Source organism: Macaca mulatta, chromosome 6, assembly GCF_049350105.2.
Source record: "Macaca mulatta isolate MMU2019108-1 chromosome 6, T2T-MMU8v2.0, whole genome shotgun sequence".
Taxonomy (NCBI): domain Eukaryota; kingdom Metazoa; phylum Chordata; class Mammalia; order Primates; family Cercopithecidae; genus Macaca; species Macaca mulatta.
In genome coordinates, this window is record NC_133411.1 from 2,324,367 (window position 1) to 2,349,169 (window position 24,803).

The following is a 24,803-nucleotide window of genomic DNA, read 5'->3' on the forward strand; positions in this document are numbered from 1 at the left end:
TCTCTCTCTGTCTTTGTCCCTGTCTCTCTCTCTGTCTCTCCCTGTCTCTCTCTCTCTGTCTCTCCCTGTCTCTCTCTCTCTGTCTCTCCCTGTCTCTCTCTCTCTGTCTCTCCCTGTCTCTCTTTCTCTGTCTCTCCCTGTCTCTCTTTCTCTGTCTCTGTCTTTCTCTCTCTCTCTTCCCAGGTCCCCACCCTTCCCTCCAACCTGCACTGTGCTCGGAAGCCAGACGTCCTTAAATGCAAGCGTGATCTCTTCCTTCTGGCCTCCTGCGTCCTAGGGGCAAAGGTCAGGCGCCTAAACGTGCTCATCTCTGAGTGACGGCCCAGCGCCTTCATCTCCATTACTCAGCGAATGTCCAGTGTCGGTGAGCCCGTGGGGGGCGGGGGTGGGGGCGGCCCTGGGCCCTTATGGCCCAGCAGTGCGACTGAGATAAAGGAACCAGGAGGCTAGTGAGAGGGTCCCGTGCCCGCCTGCCTGCCGGGAAGGCCCCGGCTGTGGAGGGAGCCGTGTGGGCAGTGGGGGCAGAGGGCCAGCGAGGGCCCCAGGGAGCTGACCCCAGAGGCTGAACGGAGGCGACAGGAGGAAGGCCTGGGGAGGGCAGGGTGTGGCCCCGTCCCTGGCCCCAGGAAGGCCAGTCGGTCGGGGGATTCCAGAGCTTGAGGTCTCCTGGATGGGAGAGACTCAAGGGGAGGCCAAGTTGGGGCCCAAATGGGCAGCGCCTGACACAGGAGCGGTCCCCCGACTCCCTGTGTGGAAAACCAGGAGAGAACCCCGCTCTGGCTTTGGAGACACAACCCCCCGGGGTAGGAGCCTCTCCTGAACTCCCCGCAACGTTCCTCCAGCCTCTCCTGGACCCCGTGGTCAGCCCTGTGGCTTCCCTGCATGACCTCTCTGCTGGGGGGCAGGGATGCCATCTCCCCTCACTGTCCCGTGCCTGGCACAGGACTGCCCCCCACGAAGTGCTCCACAGAAGGACAGAAACCCTGCAGTCCCCGAGAAGGCGGGGATCTGGGGTGGCTGCAGTTTCCATGACGCGGGACACTGCGTCCCCGGTGACTCCAGAGGGCCCATGGGGACGAGGCTGCCCCAGAGGGTGGCTCTGGGTCCTGAACCTATGGCTGGGAGCTGGACTTCTCCTGCTCGATGTTCTCCAGCTCAGCCAGGTATGGGATCCGGGCGTCCAGGCTGGGGTTGGGCAGCGTAAGCTATTCATGACGAAGTTCATTACGAACCCCAGAATGAAACTGTGGCCCCGGAGACACAGCCATGGGAACCCCACTCTCAGGTTGATTCAGGCCACAGCCCAAGCAGCCGTGGTTCTGTGGGTACCGGTGAGAAGCCAGGCCCCGTTTAGTGCCCAGAGCGCCGAGGGGCCCAGGGTCTCACTGCCTGGTGTGAGCAGACCAAGTGCTGCCCCGGGGCCCCTGCTCCTGCCGAGTTCCCTGGACTGGGGTGGGGGCCGGGGATGCCTGTGCTCCAAGGAGCGGTGGAGAGGCCCACCTGGCTTCGTGCAGGTGGGGGTGTGCGGCAGCCAGGGGGTCTGACACTGTGGGGCAGAGCCAGCGTCCTGTGTCCTGTTTGTTTGCCTCAGTTCTTCCTCCCTGGGGGCACCGGCTCACCTGTGTGCGTTTGTGCAGGGGGAGGGGTGGCCAGCGCCACGGAGCAGCCTCCGGTTGCCCGACGGCAGTGGGTGGCTCTGCTGGCCCCAGGGCTGGGCGTCTCTGCAGATAAGGCATTAACAGTCCCTCCGCGGACGCACCCTGCAGATCTGCTGACGACTGGCTCCGTTCTGCCCAGGTGCGTGGGGCGAGGTGCCAAAGGTTCTCTATAAAGTGCCCGGCTCCCAGCCCACGGCCACTCGCCCTCCAGCTTCTGCCCTGCCTGCTGTGTGCAGAGCCGTCCAGCGACCACCATGGTGAGGCTCACGCTGCCCAACCCCGGCCTGGACGCCCGGATCCCGTCCCTGGCTGAGCTGGAGACCATCGAGCAGGAGGAGTCCAGCTCCCGGCCCAAGTGGGACAACAAGGCACAGTACATGCTCACCTGCGTGGGCTTCTGCGTGGGCCTGGGCAACGTGTGGCGCTTCCCCTACCTGTGCCAGAGCCACGGAGGAGGTAGGCTGGCCGGGCGGGGCTGTGGGCCAGGCCGTGGCCAGGGAAACTCAGACACACGCAGAGACCCTGGGCGGACATCCTCCCCAGACCCTTGGCTCCCCAAGCACAGAGGCGAGAGGAGAAGCCGCAGGGCGTGGGGGAGCTGGGGCCCCCACCTGCCCTTGTGCCCAGTTCCTAGGCTGCTGGTGAGGAGATGGGCCTGGCCGGCACGGCCCCAGGGCTTCGTGTGAGGCTCCAAGGAGGACCCCGAGTTCCAGACTGGCAGTCCTGGAAGGTTCTGGCCCGAGGGTGGGGCCGGGGAAAGGTTGCTTCTCCCGGTACAGCCCCTCCTTGGAGGACACGGGGCCGAGCCCTCCTGGGCATCACCTCTCGTCCCAGCCCCCCAGGCGGGCACCTGCCAGTGCAGGGGGCAGAGGAGGTAGCTGGGTTGGGGGCAGGTGACCCTACAGGAGCAGACTGGGTGGCCAGAGCCTGTGGACTTGGGCCTGGAGGCCGGGGAGCCGCTGTGCCCCCCTGACACACAAGCCTGGTGCTCCTCGTTCCTCTGGCTCCTGGGGCCGAGGTGGGCATGGTCGCTGCTAGCATGGAGGTGACATTTGTGCTCCTGCTCAGTGGCCCTGAGCATCTGAGAAGTGGCTCCCAGGCCCGGCAGGGGGCTGCACGTAAGACCCCACACTTGGGCTCGGCCTTGGGCTTGGCGAACCCCGAAGCTGCTGCCCCCATAAACCTGCTGCTTTCTCGGTGGAAGGTCCAGAAGGGCCGGGCGCCCTCAGGAAACAGGCTTCCTGCTGCCCTGGGGCCGTTTGTGGTGGGCCGTGGGGGTCTCAGCCTCCGTTCAGAGCCCGGCCTCGGCGCGCCCTATTTTTTCTCACCGTGGAGAGCGTGGGGGTCTCAGCCTCCATTCAGAGCCCGGCCTCGGCGCGCCCTGTTTTTTCTCACCGTGGAGAGCGTGGGGATCTCAGCCTCCGTTCAGAGCCCTCCCTCGGCGCGCCCTGTTTTTTCTCACTGTGGAGGGCGTGGGGGTCTCAGCCTCCGTTCAGAGCCCGGCCTCGGCGCGCCCTGTTTTTTCTCACCGTGGAGAGCTGCTGTCTCTCACACGGGCTTTGTGATGGGAAGGTTTTTAAAGAAAAACAGAGACAGGCTTTTCCTGAATCCGTTTTGCCTCCAGCGTTGTCGAGGAGTTGATCATGGCCTTGGGGGGTGGGCGCTTCACGAGCCTCCGGTCCAGCCGGCACTTCCCACTGGAGGCAGGGCGGGGTCCTCGGCCACTGCAATGCTATAGTCCCTGACAGTCCCCAAGTCTCAGCTCACCAAAGCCTCAGGGACTTCCTGGCCACTGTCCTCACTCCCTCCCCCAGGGCCCTGTCCTGTGGGGAGGATCCGTGCTCTGACCCACACCCCAAGTTTGTTTAGCTTGGAGGAGAAACTGAGCCACAGGCACTGGGGACGGAGGAGCAGACGTATGCCTCCTGGGAAGGGGAGGGGGTGGGACTGCCCGAGCCTGCCTGGGAAGTTACTTGTCTTTGCACAGACGGGCAAGTTCTAAGATGTAGGTTTGGGTGGGAATCTGATGGGGCTCCCAGCACCTCAGATAGTCCCCACTCTGACACTGAGAGACCAGCCGCTGTGTACGGTGGAGCCTGGGAGTGAGCAGCTTTCAAGCAGCGGATGCTGGCGCCACACCCTGGGCCAAGCTGGGGTGGGCAGGTGCGGGCAGCAGGCAGTGGGCTCCAGGCAGGCAGGCCCAGGTGAGGAGGGCCGAGCTGCTGGGGTGGGCAGGTGTGGGCAGCGGGCTCCGGGCAGGCAGGCCCAGGTGAGGAGGGCCGAGCCGGGCTCTGGGATGTGCTGGGTCTCAGACGGTCCTGTTCCTGGGGTGGACACCAGCAGGCCCTTCTCCCCAGACCCCAGACAAGCTGCCACTGACTTGGCCTTTCTGCTGGGCCACCAAGTCACCTGCTAGACTCTGAGGGCCACTGTCATCTGGGCCCCCATCAGCTGCAACATCACAGGTGGCTCCACAGGGTTCTGGCAGTGCCCCCGGCCTGGAGGAACCCTGTGCCTTTTGGTCACGCTGTGGGGGCTGACCAGGACCCCACACACCAGACCACCGGCCTAAAAGAGCTGAAGCCTGCGTTGCAGCCGGAGGGACTCAGGCCAGCAGGGCAGGGCCCTGAGAATGGGAGACGGCTCTGCAGGCCACTGGGTTTCCCACCAGGGCACTCGTCTCCTGGTGAATCTAATCGGGGCTGCAGCTCGGCCGCCAGGAAGCTTTCAGGGAGGCAGCTGACAGGACCCGGGGACACAGGGTCCCCGCCTCCGGCTCCGGGGGCCTCGTGGGCGCCAAAACAGTGGAGCAGGCAGCATCCCTGGGAGGCCGCATCCACAGACAGCGCGCCCTCTCTCTGTGCATCTCAGTGAGGGCTCCAGCATGCATGCCGTGTCAGACACCAGATTTCCTAATTTATGCGGGTCATCGAGACCAAATCGAGGGGAAGCAGGCAGCCAGGTCCTCCTGGCTTCCCTCCTGGAAGCCTCCTGAGTGTTTGGGATTGTCCTTCGAGGTTGAAAACCATTACGCCTCCGAGTCTCCTGTGTCTTAACAGATTTTGCCGTCCTTGGAGAGCCTGTGCCAGTTGGGCAGGCTCAAGGGACCCTTTCCCGAGGAAGGGCATTTCCAAATGCAGCCACCACTCACCTGAGCCAGCTCAAGGGCACGCTGTGCCTGGGCGTTCTCACCTGGGAAACGGGTGTGATGGCAGAGCCCCCCTAGGGCGGTGTTCAGGTGGGGGGCGGGTGTGCAGGAACAGCAACCGAAAGCCGTGAGACGTGGTCAGCCAGGGCTCACCCCACTCACCCCCACCTGGGAGCACCACGTCCCCACGGTGGGGCCCCACAGTGCCAGCGGCCCAGGCGGAGATGCATTCACGCCCCCCTGAGTCTGTCCAGGCCTCGGCTGCCCCGTGTGTCCCCGTCAGTGGCTGCTGACAGAGCCCACCCCACAGCTGGGGTGGACAGCCCTCAGGGGCTGCCCCCCAGCTCTTCCACACACGGCAGTGACCAGTGACGATGCCCGTGAGAGAGGCGGGAGCCTGAGGAGCCGCCCCTTCCAGGACCGTGTGGCCCCAGCACAGCTGTTTCCGGCTGTTTCTTCTTTGCTGCTCAGCACCTGGCCCCGGGGTCAGCTTTTCCCTGAGTCGGTCTACAGCTATTTCTTAGCAAAAATCCAGGCAGCATTTACTTGGTGCCACAAACACCACCTGCTGGAGAGAGAAAAAAGGGGAAGCTTAGTGCCTGCGTGAGAACTGCAGCTCGCTCCTCCCCGCTCCTCCCTCTCCTGGTTTCCCACTCAGGACAGACAGGAGGAACTGTGTGTCTGTGCTCAGTGTCTCTTTCCCTCTGGCTGCTTTCCATCTGGCCACGTCCCCCTTCCCCACCCCATTCTCTCCATTACCTGCTTCCACCTGAGTGAGCCAACGTCTGCAGCGCAGCAGACAGGCCTGGTTTCCAGGGACCTTTGCAACCACATCCAGGAGCCCTGCACTGCCCCATCAGGTGAAGCCACACAGTGTTGTCTGGGCGCCGGCAGCCCTCTCTCCTTCTCTCCTTCCTCTGCGCCTCACCCCACACTAGGAAGAAGTCGCTGGGTTTAAAAGACAAATGTTCATATTCTGGTGGCTTTAATTGTCGAGAATGCTTGGCTTTCCTTCAGTTTCTTGGGGCAGGACGGCCCCCTTCATTGGGAGCAAGGGAGGCCCTGGCTGCCTCCGGGCTGCGTTTGGGGTAGAGTGGGTGTGTGCCCCCCCAGTCCTCTCTGTTCACTGCTCCATGCTGAGCCTGAACCCCAGGGGTCGGGGGTTTGAGGGTCTCCTGCCCCAAGGAACTTTCAGAAAGGAGAGCCACCAGGAGCAAGGGCAACAACTGAGACTCTCAGAAGAGGGGACACTCTGGTGGGGTTTTCAAGGCTGAGTAGGAGTTTTCTCAATGGAGATGGAGTGGTAGGAAGACCCAAGCATTTAGGGTTAGGGCATAGTGGAGGGAAGGGAGGAGATGGAGGACGTTTGGGATCATGCACTTGCTTTTTCCCTGGTAATTTTGTCTGGAAGAGTTTCAAATCAAGCTCTTGGGAAAAAAAATTGGAGGAGCGAATCTTTTCTTATTTTAACCCAATGAGCAGGCCCTGCTGAGGTCTTGGGTGTCCCTGCAGGTGAGCCTGCAGCCCCCACCCCCTCCCATAGAGAACCCGCTGGTGGGCGCTTCCTGCACCTGGCCTTGGGGACCGGCTGGTGGGCATCTCCTACACCTGGCTACCATTCCCCTCTGCCTTTCATCTCACGATGAATCCAGCATCCCGGCAGCCCACCCTACACACCTGGCTCTCCTGGAATTCCCCACCTACAGCTCCTGCTTCTGAAGGAACCTGTCCCTGGAGCCCCAGCTCAGAGAGAGGGACCTGTGCACAGGCCAGGACCTGTGTGGGGATAGAGGCCTCAGGCTCCAGAGGGCCCTGTTCCACCCAACGGGCAGGCACCAGGTGGACAGAGGGAGGAGGAGAGAGAAGAGGCTTGTGTTAAACTGGGAGAGGGAGGAGTGAGAAAGGCTGGCAGGGGGCAAGTAGGGAAGTCACGGCTGCCAGTACCTGGCTCCTCCCTCCCGCCTCTACCCACCCCTCCCTTCTCTACCCACCCCTTCCTCCTCTCTCTCTCTCTCTCTCCATCGCCCTGTCTCTATTTCTCTCCTTCTCTGTCTCTTTCTGTTTCTGTGTGTGTGTGTCTCTCTGTCTCTTTCTCCGTGTCTCTGTCTTCCTCTCTGTGACTCTGTCTCTGTATGTCTGTGTGTGTCTCTGCCTCTCTCCCTGCTTCCCTCTCTGTCCCTGTCTCTCTGTGTCTCTGTCTGTGCGTGTGTCTCTGTCTCTCACACACGTGCAGTGCCATCCCCTGAGGATGGTAGTTTGGGGTCTGACATGGCCCTGCTGGCTGGGGAGACAGTGGCTGAGCCCGGGAAGGGAGGCAATGGGGAGGGAATGGGGGGAGCTCAGGGTTTTAGAGATTTGGTGGGAGAAGAACAAATGGAACACGTGTGTGGGGAAGGAGAGTGAGGGAGCCCGGCCTGGGGACGGGAGGCTGATGGTTCTGCTGGTGGGGCGGGTGCAGGCGGGCGGGTCACACATCCCGTCTGAGAGGCCCCAGGGACACGCAGCGTGAGGAGGGGCTGTTGCTGGGACCCCAGTGTCATGTGAGCAGCCCCACAGCCCTCCCTCTCAGGGTCAGTCACCACGGGACGGAAAGGTGGCCCAGGAGACAGGACCCAGGTTGGGATCAGGCTCATGGGGGTTTAGGACCTGCACACCCCCAGGCCCTTCAGCCACAGCTGTGTTTGGAATTCTTGCGCTGTTGCAGCTGCTGACCCAGGTCCCAAAGGCTGTCGGCTTCGCTGTGCTCACTCCGGCTGCAGCGCGGGCCTTCCGTCCAGCCTGGGGCAGGTGCGACGGGAGCTGCTTCCGCGTCCCCATAGCAGGGTGCTCGGGTTCAGGTAGGAGACGCACTGCGTGGTGTCAGGCCAGCCTCGGAAGTCGGGCCCCGTGGCCTGCACTCCTCTCTCCTGTTCCCTGACCCTCGTCCTTTTCCACCTTTGGGCGAAGGACCCACCGGTGTCCACGCTGCCCTGGCTGGATGGGAGTCCTGCCAAGGTCGTGTCTCTCCTCGCCCTCTGCCAAGCACCTTGGGCACTGTCACGACGCCCAGGAGTGGCTGCAGCTCATCCTGTGTGTGTAGCCTTGGGGCCTTGTGGCTGAGCTGGGAGGCTGTGCGTCCACCCACAGAGGGAGCGGTCAGGGCTGCCTGCTTGGCCGGGCGAGTGGAATTCGTGGGCGCGGCCAGGCCCCTTCTCCGGGTGCTGAGCTCTGAGAGGAAGCCAACCTATGCTTTTCAGCTTTGGTTTTTCGAAAGAGACAGAATTTAAAGACATGAGGAAATGTGAGTGTGAAATCCTTCTAAGCATCTGCGATTTTTCCTGAATCTCTTCTCCCGGTCCCAGGCTGACTCTGAGCCTCTACGCCTGATGACCGCAGGAGCCACGTGGCTTCCTCTCAGGATCAGCACATCCCTATCTTTTATCCAGTTCAAACCAATGTTCAAACAAACAACTCTCCAGCCAGTTGAAACACTAAAAGTGGCCCTCGGTTTAGACCATGAGTGATCGCTCTCAGTGCCTGGACAGTCCCACTTTCCTGCTACAGTTCTAGCCCAGACTGAATGGCTACAATTTCACAAAGATTAAATAGCATCATATGTCAAAGGTGGTTTTTCACTGTTCCAAATTAGAGAATTAGCCCCAGAATGATGGCTGAAGCTGTCCTTTTAGGGCAAAGAGGCAGCAGAGCGGAGGTGGGTAGATCCACCATAAGACAAAACTGTTGTCACAGCAGAAGCAGAAATGTCTCAATGTAGTTCTTTTTGCAATTTTTTATTGTTACTGAATACATATATGTAAAATTTGCCATTTTAATCATTTTTACACATACAGTTCAGTGGTATTAAAGACACTCACAATGCCATGTAACTAGCACCTGGACCCAGGTCCATCTTTAGAACTCTGTCTTAAGAACCAGAACGGTCCCCACTAAACCCTAACACCCCACTGAGGCCACACATGGTTGCCAGAAAACAGTCCCTCCCCACAGGCATGCCAAATCCACAGAACGTTCATTAAGCCAAAGAAGGACGTGGCAGGTTCAGCCGGCACAGGTGGGGCAGGGGCGGGCACGCTGCTGTTGGAAGCCCGTGGCTGGACAGGCAAAAGCAGCTCCTCCGTGGGACTCCTGGACTGCCAGGGGGTGGGCAGGGAGGTCGACTCACAGGCAGTAGCTGTGGTTGCAGGTTGGTCAGTGCACACTGGGGCATGGACCACACCTCGCTTAACGACCACAACGTCCCGAGGTCCCACAGGTGGCCTCAGCCTGTATGATGGTCAGGAAAGGCCAGCTGCCCAGCAGTGCTTCCAGAATGTGGAGTCAGCTCTGGCCCTGATCCCATGGACTGGCTGCTCCATCTCAGCTCTGTTACCCCCGGTGGGCCAGCCACAGGGGCTGCAGGGTGCTGTGAATGGCTGCTCCTGAGGGAGGCCTTCCTGCTGCCCGGGGCCAGCTCTCAGGCATGGCGGACTTCTCCCGTTGCAGGAGCCTTCATGATCCCGTTCCTCATCCTGTTGGTCCTGGAGGGCATCCCCCTGCTGCACCTGGAGTTCGCCATCGGGCAACGGCTGCGGCGGGGCAGCCTGGGCGTGTGGAGCTCCATCCACCCAGCCCTGAAGGGCGTAGGTGAGTGCCTCGGAGCCGCTCCACCCGGGCCCAGGGGTCCCCTCTGCCGTGGAGCCATTCCACCTGGGCCCAGGGTTCACCTTGCCGGTCTTAGCGCCCCTGCTCCGCCTTCCCTGTCTGTGTCTGGTGAAACAAAGGTCCCAGGTTCATCTCCTCTTGGAGGCCTTTGGAAACTCCAGGCCACTCCTGGTCACCAGGAACCAGACAGGCCAGCAGAGGCTGCCCGAGTCCCTGGGAGCCCAGGGCCCAGGAGGTCCAGACTCTGGACAGCAGAGTGACCCCTCAAGCCCTGCCCAGGGTGGCGCTGCCCAGGGTGGCGCTCAGTGAGAGCCCAGGGCCCAGGAGGGGGCGCCAGCCACTGCCCTCCCAGCCTCCTGTGTCCACTCCCCCACATCTACTGAGGAGGTCCCCAGCACCGACACCCCCAGACATAGTCATTCATTTATAAGCTCTGGGGCCCAGGAGCAGACCCAGTGCAGCCTCACCAAGAGGTCACGGCTCATTAAGGCCTCAGAATATGGGCAGGCGGTGAAAGACGGAGGAGGAAAGGGCAGGGTCCACTCCAGAAAGGGGTTTGAGTCCAGGAAGCATCTGCCCTTCAGAAGCCTGCAGGCCTGAAGCAGAGCCCACACCCTCATGCCGGCCTCTCCCTCAGTCTCCAAGGCCTCCCTCCAGGCCCAGGGCAGTGCCCACGCCCTCTCCTGAGTCTCCAGGACCTCCCTCCTCTCTCTCTCTTCCTCTCTCTCTGTCTCTGTCGCTCTCTCTTTCCCCTCCTATTCTCTCTCTTCCCCCCGCTTCCTCCCCCCACTCTCTCTCCCGCTCTCATTCCCCTCTCTGTCTTTTTTTCTTTCCCCCTCCTATTCTCTCTGTCTCTTCCCTGCTTTCTGTGTGTCTCTCTCTCTTCCCCATCTGTGTCTCTCCCTCCGTGTCTCTTACCCATCTCACACTCACATATTCACAACACACACTTGGTTTTGAGTTTGAAACTTCGGTAAAGCCTGTAGTACACAGCACACTCTCCATCCTGCCTAGTTGTCCCCAAATAATTGAGAAGATTCCCCTCTGCAGTTCCTGCTGTCTCCCCTCTCAGGAGTCCTCCACAGGGAAGGTTTTCTTGAAGCCCACCCACCTGTCCTGGGCACGGGGGCTTCCTGGTTTGGGGCAGGGCCAAGTGGGCAGTCCCCTCAGCCTGTAGGCAGCAACCAGGCTACTGGTACATCAAAAGTTCTCTGCCAAGGCCGTGGCCTGGAGGCACCTGCTGGAGGCTGCACTGGGCAGGTGAGACCCATGCTTGGGGCCAGCCAAGCAGGCATGTGCCAGGAAGGTGTGAGCCGGGAAGGCGTGTACGGGCTGCACCACGGCATCAGCTGCACAATCCCGGCCCGCACTGGGTCTGCCCCTCAGATTCTGGGGCAGCCCATCCCGGCCGCACCCTGTGCCAGCCCTGGGACCTCCTGCTCAGAGTGGGGACGGGTGGCCAGAGGAGGGCGTGCCTCGGCCCCAAGCCTCAGCAGTAGCCTCCCTGCAGGCCTGGCCTCCATGCTCGTGTCCTTCATGGTGGGCCTGTACTACAACACCATCATCTCGTGGATCATGTGGTACTTCTTCAACTCCTTCCAGGAGCCTCTGCCCTGGAGCGAGTGCCCGCTCAACGAGAACCAGACAGGTGAGCCCCTGCAAGCAGCCCTGTCCGCCTCACCTGTGGGCTGCCATGCCTCTCCTCGCAGGCACATGACCTCACGAAACTCAGGTCAGGCGTGGCAGAAACCAGAGCCCCAAGGCAACAGGGCATCAGAAAATGGCAGCACGAGAGAAAAGGCCTTCAAAGTGGTGGCTCTTTTGTCGGGGGTGTGGTGGAGGCTGAGGCCCTTGGAGGAAAGTGTGGGAGCCCAGCGGGGGCTGTGCCCACTCTGAGGGCCCGTGGTCACCAGCCTGGAGTCCGGGGCTGCTGGGAGGCTGCTCCCTATTCTCCAGGAAGGGACGTGGTGTCAGGACTGCCGCCTCCCGCCCCATGCATCCCTGCGTTGCTCTGCACAGGTGGGTCTGTCCTGCCCATGTGGGCCCCGCACTGCCCTCTCACCCCGGCCCTTCCAGAACCCTCTTGCCCAGGGAGGGAGCGTAGGGGACAGACCCTCTACGTGTGACATGCAGTCAGCTCACGGCGATTCACAAGTGGCCCCGGGGCCTGAATGGCTTGGTCAGCACCGGCTTCTGGTCTGACCAGCGCCCCGGGGCCAGCGGGACTTCCCTGCATGCTGCTGTTCTGTTGAGGCCAGCGAGACGGCCCCTCAGGTCGGAATAAGACAGGTCCTCTCACGTGCAACCCTCTCTGCACTCTGGGACTGTCGGGGCCCTTTCCTGCCTCTGGGGGTGTGGGGTCCTCTGGAATTAGACCACTTCCTCCTTAGAAGGGTCTCAGGGTGGTTCCACAAGCCCAGAGAGGCCCACGGTGGTGACAGTGTGTGGAGTGGGCAGTTGCAGGCGAGGGCCCCAGCCCAGGAGCACACACGCTCTGAGGCCGCCAGACTTGCACAGAGAAGAGGGAGCAGCGTGAGGCCCAGGGTGCACCTGAACGTTGGGACTGGAGCCTTCTAACCAGTGCACCTGTGTAGGCATGTGTGCTCGTGTGCTCACAAAGGCGTGTGTGTACGTGGGGTGTGCAGGTGTGTGTAGATGGGTATGCAAGGGTGCAGCTGTGCATGTGTGCTGTGTGTGCACATATGCCTGTGTGTGCAATGTGTGTGCACACATGTGTGTGCACATGAGCATGTGTGCTGTGTGCATGTGCATGTGTGGGGTGTAGAGGTACATGTACCGGATGTGCACGTGAGGATAGTCACGCTTGTGTGCTGTATGTGTACATGCATGTGTATGCATGTGAGCAAGTGTGCCTGTGTGCATGTGTGTGCTGTGTGCATGTGTGTGCTTTGTGTATCCATGCATGTGCGTGCATGTGAGCACGTGTGTCTGTGTGCACGTGCATGTGTGGGGTGTGGAGGTACATGTACCAGATGTGCACGCGAGGGGGCAGCTGTGCGTGTGTGCTGTGTGCGTGTGTGCTTGTGCATGCACGTGAGCATGTGTGCCTGTGTTCATGTGCGCATGTGGGTGTGTCACTGGTGTCAAGGCCTCTGGAGCAGCTGGCATTTCTTCCAGCTCAGGGCCTTCCATTCTTCTCCCTTGGGGGACCTGCACCCTGAGGTATATGAATGGCCCTCTCCCCAGGGTACGTGGACGAGTGTGCCAGGAGCTCCCCTGTGGACTACTTCTGGTATCGAGTGACGCTCAACATCTCCACGTCCATCAGCGACTCGGGCTCCATCCAGTGGTGGACACTGCTGTGCCTGGCCAGTGCATGGAGCGTCCTGTACATGTGCACCATCCGCGGCATCGAGACCACCGGGAAGGTACTGCGTGGGCCCGGCGAGGCTGCAGGTGCTCCAGAGGGCAGGTGTGGGCAGCCCTGCATCCGGCTGGCTGCACTCTAAAACCCAGCTCTGGGGGTCCCGGGCTCCGCCTTTCCCCAGACCCCACCAAGAGAGCTGCCTTTGCCCTTTGGCTCACTGGCCTGCGCGGGAGGGGCCCTGCCTGCCCTGGGTTTCCCGAAATGACCAGACTTGGGGCCCCAGCAACTTGGCGTTGGCCCACACGACACTTAGCGTTGTGTAGGAGTAATACAAACTACTGGAAAGAGACGACGACGACAATGATGATGATAAAGTAGGAAGGTGGAAATGGAAGAGTGAGGCTCCATCTTCCCTACATGGGAATCTTTGGTGCGAGGTCCAGAGCAGCCAGCCCGTTCTCCTGGTGGGCCAGCAGCCTGTGAGGCCCTGACCCCCTCCCAGCTCATCCCATATGCCCCGCCCCCTCAGGCCCGGACCGCTCCCTCCCCAACCCCCATCCCACATGCCCACGGCCTGCAGGCCCTGCCCCCCATCCCCACCCATTCCACATACCCGGCTCCCCGCAGGCCCTGCCCACCAACCCCCACCGGTCCCTCATGCCCCACCCCACACAGTCCTGGGCCCCCTTCCCCACATGCCTCAACCCCCACAGGCCCGGCCCCCCTCGCACCATTCCACATACCGGACTCTGCAGGCCAGGACCCCATCCCCACCCATTCCACATCCTCGGCCCCCTACAGGCCCTGCCCCCCACAGCCCCTGCCCCCATCCCCACCTGTCCCACATGCCCTGCCCCCCCACAGGCCTGGCCCCCTCCCCACCCTTCCCACATGCGCCGCCCACCATCCACCTGGCCCCCTTCCCCACATGCCCCGCTCCCCCATGCCCGGCCCCCTCCCTGCGCATCCCACATGCCCCGCCCCCCCACAGGCCGTGTACATCACCTCCACGCTGCCCTATGTCGTCCTGACCATCTTCCTCATCCGAGGCCTGACGCTGAAGGGCGCTACCAATGGCATCGTCTTCCTCTTCACCCCCAACGTGAGTCCGCAAGGCTGCCTCGGGCCCAGACCCCCGGAGAGGCCTGGCTGCCCTGTGCCCCCGCCAGCCTCAATACCAGCTCTCTCACCCATGGGGACAGGCAGGCTGCTGCCCGACCAGTCCCAGGCCTGAGGAGGTCCACAGGGCCAGCGAGGGCAAGGCCTGTCCCTGGGGCCCAGGGCAGCTCCTGGGGGCGTGGCTTTGGCCCTGTGAGCTGACGGAGTCCCCACAGGGAAGGAACTAGCTGCCACCCCAGGGGGACCGTGGCCTGTCCTGACCACCCCAATAGCCTTGACCCTCCCCAGCCTCCCTGGGACCACACCCTCCCAGGTCCCCATGGCCCCACCCACACCGCGAGTGGCTGAGGGTCTCCATGTGGTGCAGGTCACGGAGCTGGCCAACCCGGTCACCTGGCTGGACGCGGGTGCACAGGTCTTCTACTCCTTCTCCCTGGCCTTCGGGGGCCTCATCTCCTTCTCCAGCTACAACTCCGTGCAGTGAGTGCGGGCATGGCGGGCCTCAGTTTCCCCCTCAGTCCTGGGAGGATCTTGCTGGGAGGATAAAAGACAAGGTGGAAAGTGCTCTGTGGCTGTGTGGCCGGGGCCTCCGTGCCCCGATGGGCCCGTTCCCTCATGCTTAGGGACCATGTGAGCTGAGTCTAGAGTACAGCGTGTGGAGGAGGGGCAGGTCTCCTTTCGAGGATGGCCAGGAACCCGCGGCCTGCAGCTTTCCCCACACCCGTCCCTCCGCAAGCCTGGTGCGGGCCTCTCCTATGCTCTCCCCAGTTCCCTCCTCCATGCCCATATCGCTCCCAGCCCACCCCTGAGCATCCCAGGCCTCCAGACATGTGGCGCCCCCAACGACCTCCACGTCCCTGACCGGTCTGATCTTCCACTGCCCCTTCCCCACATAGCCACTGTGCATACCCTGGAGTCCCCAGCAGCGTCTGGGAGGAGCACAGCTGGTGTCAGTTCATTTCCACTTGCATTTATGAAGCACCTACTGTGTGCCCAACCGGGTGCATCAGGGCCTGCCCTCAGTGACCTGCAGCTCTGCAGGTTGACAAGCAAGCGCAGAAATTGTCCTGTGTGCAGTGACCAGAATTTCAGAGCAGAAGGGGCTGGGGGTGAGGGAAGGACTCCTAGGGGTCAGGGTGGCCCTCCAGGCTGGGAAGGTGCGATTGGAGTCAGACACAGGGGACACTCAGTGCAAGGGGGCAGGGCCTGGGCAGGGGGGTGGGGCCTGGGTGTGAGGGGCGGGGCTGGGCAGGGAGGGCATAGCTGGAGCGTGGCTGGGGCTTGGCAGGTGTAGAGCCCAGGCAGGGAGGGCTGGGGTGCAGAGAGAGGTGCACTTGGAGGCACGTGCAGGATGGGGTTGGGGGCAGAGAGGATGTTGGAGGGACAGGAAGGACCCTGGAGTCATTGTGCGAGCACTGGATGGAGCGGCTGAGGTGGAACTGAGGGTTTTTTGTGGAGTGGCTGAGGTGGAACTGAGGGTGAATTATTTTTATAACAGCTTTATTCAGAAAACTTGTATACCACACAATTCCCCCATCTGGAGTGCCCAGTTCAATGGTCTTAAGTACATTCACAGAGCTGTGAAGCCAGTCATCACCACTGTCCAGTTCTAGAACATTCCAATCAGCAAAAGCCCCACATATGTGAGCAGCTGCTCCCCAGTGCCCTGTCCTCCTGCCCTGGGTGAGCACTGATGCGCTGTCTGCCTCTGTGGCTGTGCCTGGTCTGGACATTTCCTGCGAATGGCGTGGCCACATTGCCACAGCCTTATGTCTGATCCTTGCATGGGGCACGACATCCTCAAGGCTCGTCCCATCACAGTTGGCGTCAGAGCGCCATTATTGTTTAGGGCTCAGCAATATTTCGTGGTGTGCGTGGACTACGGTTTGTGCATCATCCATCTGTGGACATTTTCCACATTTTGGCTATCGTGAGTGATGCTGCTATGAGCCCGTGTACGCATTTTTGTGGATGCACTTTCATTCTCCTGGGTGTGCACCTAGGAGTGTAGTTGCCGCGTCATATGGGCCTCTGTGTGCAGTCCTTGGAGGAGCTGTCAGGCTGTTTTCCACAGTGGCTGCTCCACTCACATTCCCACCAGTGTGTAGGAAGCTCCAGTTTCCCTATATCTTCACCAACACTTGTTATCATCTGACTTTTGTTTCTGGCCATCCCAGCAGGGATGTGGTGAGGTCTCACTGCAGTTTGATTGGCATTTCCCTGAGGCTAACACATTCGGCTTTTGATGGAAGCATCTGGAAGGATGGTGTCAGCATCAGCCAAAACAGGAAGGGTGGAGTGAACTGGCTGGGTTGGGTCAGAGAGGTTGGGGCTTGAGTTCAGCACACACTGAGCACAGGGTGCCTTTAGGAAATGGTGAGGTCTCAGCGGCCGAGCAACTGGACAGGACGCCTAGGGTGGGGGCTGGGGAGAGCGGGTGTGATGTCTTTGGCCTGGAGCTGTCCCTAGAGGCCTGACGGAAGTTACCGCAGGCATGAGACGGGGAGGGAAGAGACCTGAGCTCTATAACCAGAGTGGTTTGGGGAGTCAGGAGCAGTCAGAGCCCCGGGCAGCCCCTAAGCTGAGACCAGGTCAGCAGGACCAGGCACTGCCCTGGGGCCACCTCTGCATCCCCCGAGCCTGCTCAGAGTGGAGCAGGGGCTCCAGCTGCCTTCCTGTGTCACTCAGTGGCTCAGCCTCTCGCTCCTGGGGCTGGCGCTCTGGGCGGGACGCAGGTGCTGCCCTGTGCTGTGTCCTGACCCGGGGCCTCATCGCCAGCCGCCATGACACTGGTCTTGTCTGCAGCAACAACTGCGAGAGGGACTCGGTGATCGTGTCCATCATCAACGGCTTCACATCGGTGTACGCGGCCATTGTGGTCTACTCCATCATCGGGTTCCGCGCCACACAGCGCTATGACGACTGCTTCAGCACGTGAGTGGCCGTCCCCCGACCCAGGTGCCTTGGGATGCGCCTCCAGGAAGCCTCCCGGCCTCCCTGGCCCCAGCAGGCCATCAGCCTCGATCTGACCCACAGGAACATCCTGACCCTCATCAACGGGTTCGACCTGCCTGAAGGCAACGTGACCCAGGAGAACTTTGCGGAGATGCAACGGCAGTGCAACGCCTCCAACCCCGCAGCCTACGCGCAGCTGGCGTTCCAGACCTGCGACATCAACTCCTTCCTCTCGGAGGTAGGCCCGTTCCGGAGCTCGAGGCGGGGAGGGGACACCCCTCGCTGGCACCTCAGAGTCCGGCCACCCCTGGGCCCCTGGCCTGTGGAGGACACAGATGCTGGGCTTCCTCCGGGAGGCCCAGCTCCCACTGTCTGTTCTGCCTGGTGTCCAGGGCTCTTCCGTCTGGGGTGCTGGTGTCTGCCAGGCCATGAGATTTCACTTCTGAGGCTCCTGTTACACTCAGAGGCAGAGGCTCAGAGGCAGGAGCCGGGGAACACCATGGGCTGCCCCTGCATTCTTTCCCATCAAACACACAAAACACTCCCTGGGACCATCTGTAATGTAACAACTTCTATCAACACTGAAAGAGTTTGTGTAGCTGTTTTTGAACTTGTGAGGCCACCAGGACAGGTTTTATTTTGGACCGGCTGGCACGTCTCAGTCACGCTGATACTGAGGATACTCCATGTGACGAGTGCTTTCGAATACTCTTTCCATAGTTAATGAAGTTTAGATGCTGCTACAATTAAAGGTCGACATTTGCTGATTTTAATTATGCAGTTTTCTTTTGGGGAGCCACCCCATATTTTGCGGGCATTAGGCACTTCAGGACCCAGCGCTGCTACTCCAGTGGCCGTGGGGAGAAAGCTGGGCAGAGCGAGCCATTTCCGTGCCAGCTGGAGCCAGGCAGAGGGCTCCGCGGCCTCTCTCAACCCTGTTTCACCAACTGCAGGAGGCCTCCAAGTGCAGGATGTGCAGGCAGGAGGGACCCAGCAGGGCCGTCCTGGTCTAAATGTCTTTTTTAAAAGCAACTTTAACGAGGTATAATTATGCACCATGAAATTCACCCATTTGCAGTGCCTTGCACAGCCATGTGCAGCACCCCGTCCGTGCCCGCAAGGTTTCCTTTTGCTGTTGCTCCCCACTCCTGGCAGCCCCAGGCACCCCCTCTGCTGCTCTGCCCACCTGCCTTTTCTAGAAACGCCACAGAAAGAAACCCCGTGGTGCACGATCTTCTGGCAGGGCTGCCCTCGGCAGTGCCATTCTGAGAAGCACCAGAGTTGCTACAGGTCGGCGCCTCCATCCTGGCACCTCCTCCCACCTCCTCCCACCTCCCACCCTGCACTGAAGAGCAGCGTGCCTTGTATGCACGTGCTGCCGCCTGCTTCTGACAATTTCCTTTAAACTCTTCAGAGCCCTCCACAAGCCATGTCCTGCTGTGTAAGGGGTTACTCTTGTCCCTGGAGCTCACATAGATGTGTTAAGCGGCCATGAAGGACCCTGTCTTCGGGTGGGTCCTTGAGTCCTCCCACCTCCAATCCCTGAGCCAGTACCCTGCAGGGCGCCCCACTGAGCTGGGCAGGTCTCTCAGCCTCATGGGTGGAGGTTTGCCTCCCGAGATTCCACAGCCAGGACCGCTGATCACCAGGACCGTGATGGGCCGGGGCCTGGTTCTTGGTGATGGTCTGGGACCAGACACAGGAGCAGAAGGTCAGCCATGGGGCCTCTGGGTGGCTGCACCTTGGTGGTTCTTATCCAAGAGCCTGTCTGTGGTCACAGCCTGCTCTAACTCGGCCGTCGGCCACTTGACTTCCAAGCACGTCCAGGGCATGCATTTATTAACAGGCGACTCATGTAACACCTCGTGTACACGGCTCAGCCGCGCTGGGTCAGGGCTGTGTGGGCTGTGAGGTCTCAGAAGCTCCCTGTGTTGGGAGAGCCCGTCTGTGGGCGGAACGGGGCTCTGAGTGCCGCTTGGTGATGGGATCCACTTGCTGGTCGTGATGCATAGTTCAGCTTTTGAAAATACACTTTGGGCCTGAAAGATAAGATCTAGCTATTTCATGACAACTCAGACCTGCCCGCCCCGTGCTGCGTGGCTTGGCGATGCACAAAACCTCGGGCAGGGAGGAGAGGGAGTCCATGGGGCGCAGAGGCCCTGGTGACTGTGTGTCATCCGTGCAGGGTGTGGAGGGCACAGGCCTGGCCTTCATCGTCTTCACCGAGGCCATCACCAAGATGCCAGTGTCCCCACTGTGGTCCGTGCTCTTCTTCACTATGCTCTTCTGCCTGGGGCTGTCATCTATGTTTGGGAACATGGAGGGCGTCATTGTGCCCCTGCAGGACCTCAGAGTCATCCCCCCGAAGTGGCCCAAGGAGGTGCTCACAGGTGCGTGTGCAGTCGGGAGGGGTCCCCATGGCAATGGTGCCACCTGTGGGGTGGCAGCCCCTGGGGTGTGAACAGCTCTGTCCCCTGGCCGTGTGTGCAGCCCCTGGGTATGTGGGCAGCTCAGTCCCCTGGCCGTGTGTGCAGCCCCTGGGTGTGTGGGCAGCTCTGTTCCCCGGCCGTGTGTGCAGCCCTGGGGGTGTGGGCAGCTCTGTTCCCGGCTGTGTGTGCAGACCCCAGGTGTGTGGGCAGCTCTGTCCCCTGGCCGTGTGTGCAGCCCCTGGGTGTGTGGGCAGCTCTGTTCCCCGGCCGTGTGTGCAGCCCTGGGGGTGTCAGCATCTCTGTCCACCCGGCCTGCAGGCATCATCTGCCTGGGAACATTCCTCATTGGCTTCATCTTCACACTGAACTCCGGCCAGTACTGGCTCTCCCTGCTGGACAGCTACGCCGGCTCCATTCCCCTGCTCACCATTGCCTTCTGCGAGATGTTCGCTGTGGTCTACGTGTACGGTGTGGACAGGTAGGGGCCACAGTGGGGACCGGTGCCTCTAATGCAGAAAAGCCAGGTCACAGGGCATTCCTGTGAGGAGGACCCGGGCCGTGTTCAGGGTACAGAGGGAGAGTCTATGACCTGGGGCCTCGGCTGGCCACAGAGGCTGGTGTACACCTCTCCTGGCGGGAGCAGAGGGCATCAGCAGGGCCCTGGCCCGCCGATAATGGGAGCTCCGTGTTGCTGGAAGCCAGGAAGCCCGGTGGAGCCCAGACCTTGGCGGTGCCCATGCAGAGAGCCAGAGCTGCATGCTCAAGGCCGCTGCAGGGCCCATGGCCAGAGATGCTCCTTGTGTGTGCTGGGGGGTGGGGAGTGCCTTATGTCCCCGGCGCTCCAGGCCTTTCTAGGGACACAGAGGCTCCAGTAGTGTGGTAGAGCCTCAGACAGGGACTCTTGGTCGGAGCCACCACAACTTTAGAAATAATCGGACAAGGCCGGGCACGGTGGCTCACGCCTGTCATCCCAGCATTTTGGGAGGCCAAGGTGGGCAAATCACTTGAGGTCAGCAGTTTGAGACCAGCCTGGCCAACACAGTGAAACCCCATCTCTACCAATAATACAAAAATTAGCCAGGCATGGTGATGCATGCCTGTAATCCCAGCTACTCGGGGGACTGAGGCAGGAGAATGGCTTGAATCCAGGAGGTGTTGAGGGGAGATCCCACCACTGCACTCCAGCCTGGGTGACAAAGTGAGGCTCCATCTCAAAAAAAATAAATAAAAGGAGAAGGAGAAGGAGAAGGAGAAGAAGAAGGAGAAGGAGGAGGAGGAGGAGGAGGAGAAGAAGAAGAACAAGAGGAAGAAGAAGAAGAGGAAGAAGAAGAAGAAGAAGAAGAAGAAGAAGAAGAAGAAGAAGAAGAAGAAGAAGAAGAAGGAGGAGGAGGAAGAAGAAGAGGAATAAGAAGAGGAAGAAGAAGAGGAAGAAGAAGAAGGAAGAAGAAGAAAAAGAAGGAGGAGGAGGAGGAGGAGGAAGAGGAGGAGGAGGAGAAGAAGAGGAAGAAGAAATAATTGGACAGACTCAGTTAACATTGATCAGGCACAGCCCTGCAGGCTCCTGGCTTGGGAAACCTGTCCTGCGTCCCTGGCAGTGGGGTTTGCAGGACACAAGGGCAGTAAGCTCTTCAGCACTGGATGAGTGAGGACAGAGCTCGCATCAGCCCCGGGGAGCCATGGAGAAGGCTGAGGGACACGGCATGCTGGCCATGCTATTCTAACATCACACAGGTATTGTCAAAGAATGTTTAGGCCTGACGTGTGGGTTAGCTGCAGGCTGGTGCTGCCGGGTGTGAGGTGCATAACCGTCTAAATGTGGGACATGTGGGACCAGCTACTCCTCACATGCTTCTACAGGGACCAAGGGTACTCACCTGCACACTGCAGGCCTGGGACCAGCTTCGGTGTAACCTCCCGCCTGCTCCATCCTGATTTCTGCAGACAATAAACTCCTTTGTGCAGAAGAGGGTTCAGCAGAGGACGGGAATTGAGCCGTAGGGTGGGGAAGGTGTGGGGTTTTCCAACTTCAGGGTGCTGCTAAGGAAGGCGAGGCTGCGGGTGTCTGGCGGCACTCCCTCCTCCAACCCCCCATTCTGCACCGGTGACCACCTCAGGCGTGGGTGTGGGCGGGACACCTCTGACCGTGGGCTTGCCATCGAGCACTGGCTGGTGATGTCATAGGACAAAGACAGCTGCTGGCCGTGCCCACAGACGGCTCTGCTTGAGGAGGCACCCATGGGCAGGAGTGAGGGATGGGGCCCTGGCGAGGGGAGGCTGGGCACCTCGCAGCACGATGCCATCTGTTCAGGTAGCAGAATGCACAGAAAGCTTGGCGAGTTGAAGCCCAGCTGGTAGCAGCAGCGACAGCTGTCTCTGACCTTGGCAGGTTCAATAAGGACATCGAGTTCATGATTGGCCACAAGCCCAACATATTCTGGCAAGTCACGTGGCGCGTGATCAGCCCCCTACTCATGCTGACCATCTTCCTCTTCTACTTTGTGGTCAAAGTCAGTGAGGAACTGACCTACAGCATCTGGGATCCTGGCTACGTAAGTGCCCAGGCCATCGCCTGGGGTGGGGAGAGGAACGGGAAAGGGGAAAGGAGGACACACATCCACACACATGGCACATGCACACAACACACAGCCACATACATGGGCACACACGCTCACACTCAGGTGCAGTCTAGCCACCACTCCATCGACTTGCTGGTTCCCCCTCCCTGACACCAGCGTGTCATGCCATCCCAGGAGGGAGGTGGGTGGGCTGGGAGTTGGAAGGCAGGGGAAAGAGAAAGCTGGAGGAGCCCCAGGCCAACCTGCCCACCCCACAGGACAGGAGGTAAGAGTCATGGGGCGAGGGGCGAGGGCCCTTTGCCCCAAAGTGAACCCCGCTGGCTCCTGAGGTGCCTACTCACCCATGGGACTCTCTCCCCAGGAGGAATTTCCCAAATCCCAGAAGATCTCCTACCCAAACTGGGTGTACGCGGTGGTGGTGATTGTGGCTGGAGTGCCCTGCCTCACCATCCCCAGCTATGCCATCTACAAGCTCATCAGGAACCGCTGCCAGAAGCCAGGGGATCGTCAGGGGCTGGTGAGCACACTGAGCACAGCCTCCATGAACGGGGACCTGAAGTACTGAGAAGGCTGAGCCCACGGCATGCCACACACTGGTGTCAGGGAAGGAGGAAACGGCAAGACCTGTGGGGTGGGGGCTGGGCTGCACCTGCATGTGTGTGAGCATGAATGTATCCTCACATGTGTGTGTTTGTATTTTATACACATGTGCCATGTGTGCAGATATGTGTCATGTGTGCATCTACATGTATGGACACTGAGTGTGCACATGTGTGTATGCATATACATATGTGCGAGTGTGTGTTGTACATGTATGTGCCATGTGTGTGGATGTATGTCATGTGTGCATGTACATGTATGGTCACGGTGTGAATGTGCACGTGTGTATTCATATACATGTGTGCACGTGTGTACATGTATATTTACTGCCCATGTGTGTGCATGCATGTATATATGGACTACATGCCTGTGTTGTGTGTGGTGTGCATATGTGTGAACACATGTGTATACATGCACACACATGTGCTTGTAATGGGTGTCCACATGCGTGTGTGCATGTATACCTGTGAGTGTATATACATGCATGCAGTTGTGTGTACGTGTGTTCTGCGTGTGTGTGCATGCATGTACATATGCACATGTGTATATGTGCATGCATGCCTGTGTGATGTGTATATGTGAGCATGTGTACATGGGTGTGTGTTTGTGTATACATGTGTCTTGTGTATAGGTGTATGACGCATGCTCATGTGTGTGCATATGCAGGCATGTGTGTATCTGTGCATGCCTGTATGTATGTACACGTACAGACACGTGTGGATATGTGTGCGTACACATCGATGGGACACATGCCTGCCACTCAGGGCCCAGCCGTCCTCTGTGTCCGTCCTTGCCACAGACACAGGATGCATGTGCAGAGGCCTGGGGAGCAGACCACTGGGGATGTGCTGCACCCTGCACATGCCCAGGGGAAGCGGAAGCTGCAGCCGGGGTGGGGGACACCTCCGTGCTTCCTCTCTGTGGATGGCAGGAGACGAAAGCACAGGTTACTGTCTGGGCTCCTGGGAGCGACTTTTGCTGCCCACCCCCACCCATCCCCTTCCCCTTGGTGTTGACCTTTGACCCGGGGGTTCCCAGGGCCCCGTAGCCCTCGATCGGGAGCAGCCTCTCAGAAGCCAGAGCGGGCAGTTGCTGGTGATTCTGAGAAAACTTGGCTGCATCGTCCGGAGCCATGCCTCCAGTCGGCCTCTGCCAAGTCTCTGCGTCCTGGCCATTTCCTGGCTTAATGAATGCCAGCCATTTAATCATTGCTCCTACCACCACAAATAGATGAGCAGTTAAATAAAACTCAACTTGGCATAATTCAAGGCAAATACCACTCTGTGCATTTTCTTCAGAGGACATGAGCTGTGTGAATTTTTAGCCAGCCTTTGGAAAAGATGGGTTACAGGGTAACTCGACCCTGGCACCATCCTTGGGCACTCTATGTGTCCAGGGCACCTTCAAGGACCATGCAGTCCCCAGAAGCCTCCAGCCCCTGCGCCACTCAGTGAAGCCCAGCCTGGCACCTGCTCTGCCCCCATCACGGGATGGGCCCCCGTTGGGGTTCGACGTTTCATCTCAGCCACAGGCAGTTGGCACTTGGGACATCTGCTTCAACGGACAGGTCACCTCTGCTTTCCATGGAAGAATCTGGATGCTTACATTAAACTGATGTTCTGAGAATTCCTATGGGCAGGACTGAAAGCCTGGTGTGTCCTGGTGTGATGTTCCACTCACAGAAACCTGGTCACACTCGTCCCTTCCAGCACCCCATCCAGCGGTGACTGCACACACTGACAGCACCCAGTCCAGCGGTGACTGCACACACTGAATCCTCCTACCAGCCTCTTCCACCCCTGCTGACTGTCACTGGGCCTTGGGATGGGCAAGACTCCACAGCAGCAGAGGTGTGGGGAGGAAACATCACGGCCTCTGCCCCCAGCTGTGATGCCACTGAGGGGCTCGCCTGCTGATGACTTCAACAGGGTCTCACTTCATCTTTTCCTGCTCTTTGGCCCTCAGTCAAGAACATTCCCATCAGTGCCCCATTAATATGCTGCCCTGTGGCACCTGCCTAGGAGGCCCAGCCAGGCGTGCACAGGTGTGCATTGGTGTGCCCTGGTGTGCACAGGTGTGCCCTGGTGTGACCTGGCGTCCACTGGTGTACCCTGGTGTGCCTGCCATAAGACCCTGGGTGGGAGCTCCCATCTCTTCTACATCTCCTGATTCATGCATTGTTTCGTAGGTTTCAATGTCTCTGTAAATGTGGTAGAAATGCAGGTTTTGTGGGCATAAAGTATACGTTTCTAAATAAATCCCTTCTATTTAATATTCTCACCCTAAAAGTTACTGTTGTCCAGACGTAGAGGGATGAGTGAGCCAGTGACCTCAGAGGGGATGGTGGGG

The 24,803-nt window shown here is 59.9% G+C and overlaps 1 protein-coding gene across 3 annotated transcripts; it reads left to right on the forward strand.

Moving 5' to 3' along the window:
- The first annotated feature begins 293 nt into the window (after positions 1-293).
- SLC6A19 (solute carrier family 6 member 19) lies at positions 294-24,726 on the forward strand. Of its 3 annotated transcripts, none has more exons than XM_078004589.1 (13): positions 294-364; positions 1,798-2,114; positions 9,289-9,429; positions 10,958-11,095; positions 12,655-12,836; positions 13,767-13,877; positions 14,262-14,374; positions 16,700-16,828; positions 16,931-17,087; positions 19,035-19,239; positions 19,597-19,756; positions 21,665-21,827; positions 22,216-24,726. In XM_078004589.1, exons 2-13 carry the CDS (start codon positions 1,913-1,915, stop codon positions 22,417-22,419), a joined length of 1,905 nt encoding a protein of 634 aa, XP_077860715.1. In that variant the 5' UTR covers positions 294-364; positions 1,798-1,912; the 3' UTR covers positions 22,420-24,726. The 3 variants fall into 3 exon arrangements, with proteins under 3 accessions (XP_077860715.1, XP_028705155.1, XP_077860716.1); XM_028849322.2 differs by lacking the exon at positions 294-364 and adding an exon at positions 7,511-7,643 and having other exon boundaries at positions 1,853-2,114; XM_078004590.1 differs by lacking the exons at positions 294-364; positions 1,798-2,114 and adding exons at positions 4,316-5,291; positions 7,511-7,643.
- The last annotated feature ends 77 nt before the right edge of the window (positions 24,727-24,803 follow it).

Bases quoted from the DNA above. Each gene is read 5' to 3' on its own strand.
- SLC6A19 (XM_078004589.1), top strand. From the start codon at position 1,913: ATGGTGAGGCTCACGCTGCCCAACCCCGGCCTGGACGCCCGGATCCCG. The intron at 12,837-13,766 runs GTACTGCGTGGG...GCCCCCCCACAG, and splicing joins GCATCGAGACCACCGGGAAG to GCCGTGTACATCACCTCCAC. The intron at 17,088-19,034 runs GTAGGCCCGTTC...TCATCCGTGCAG, and splicing joins TCAACTCCTTCCTCTCGGAG to GGTGTGGAGGGCACAGGCCT.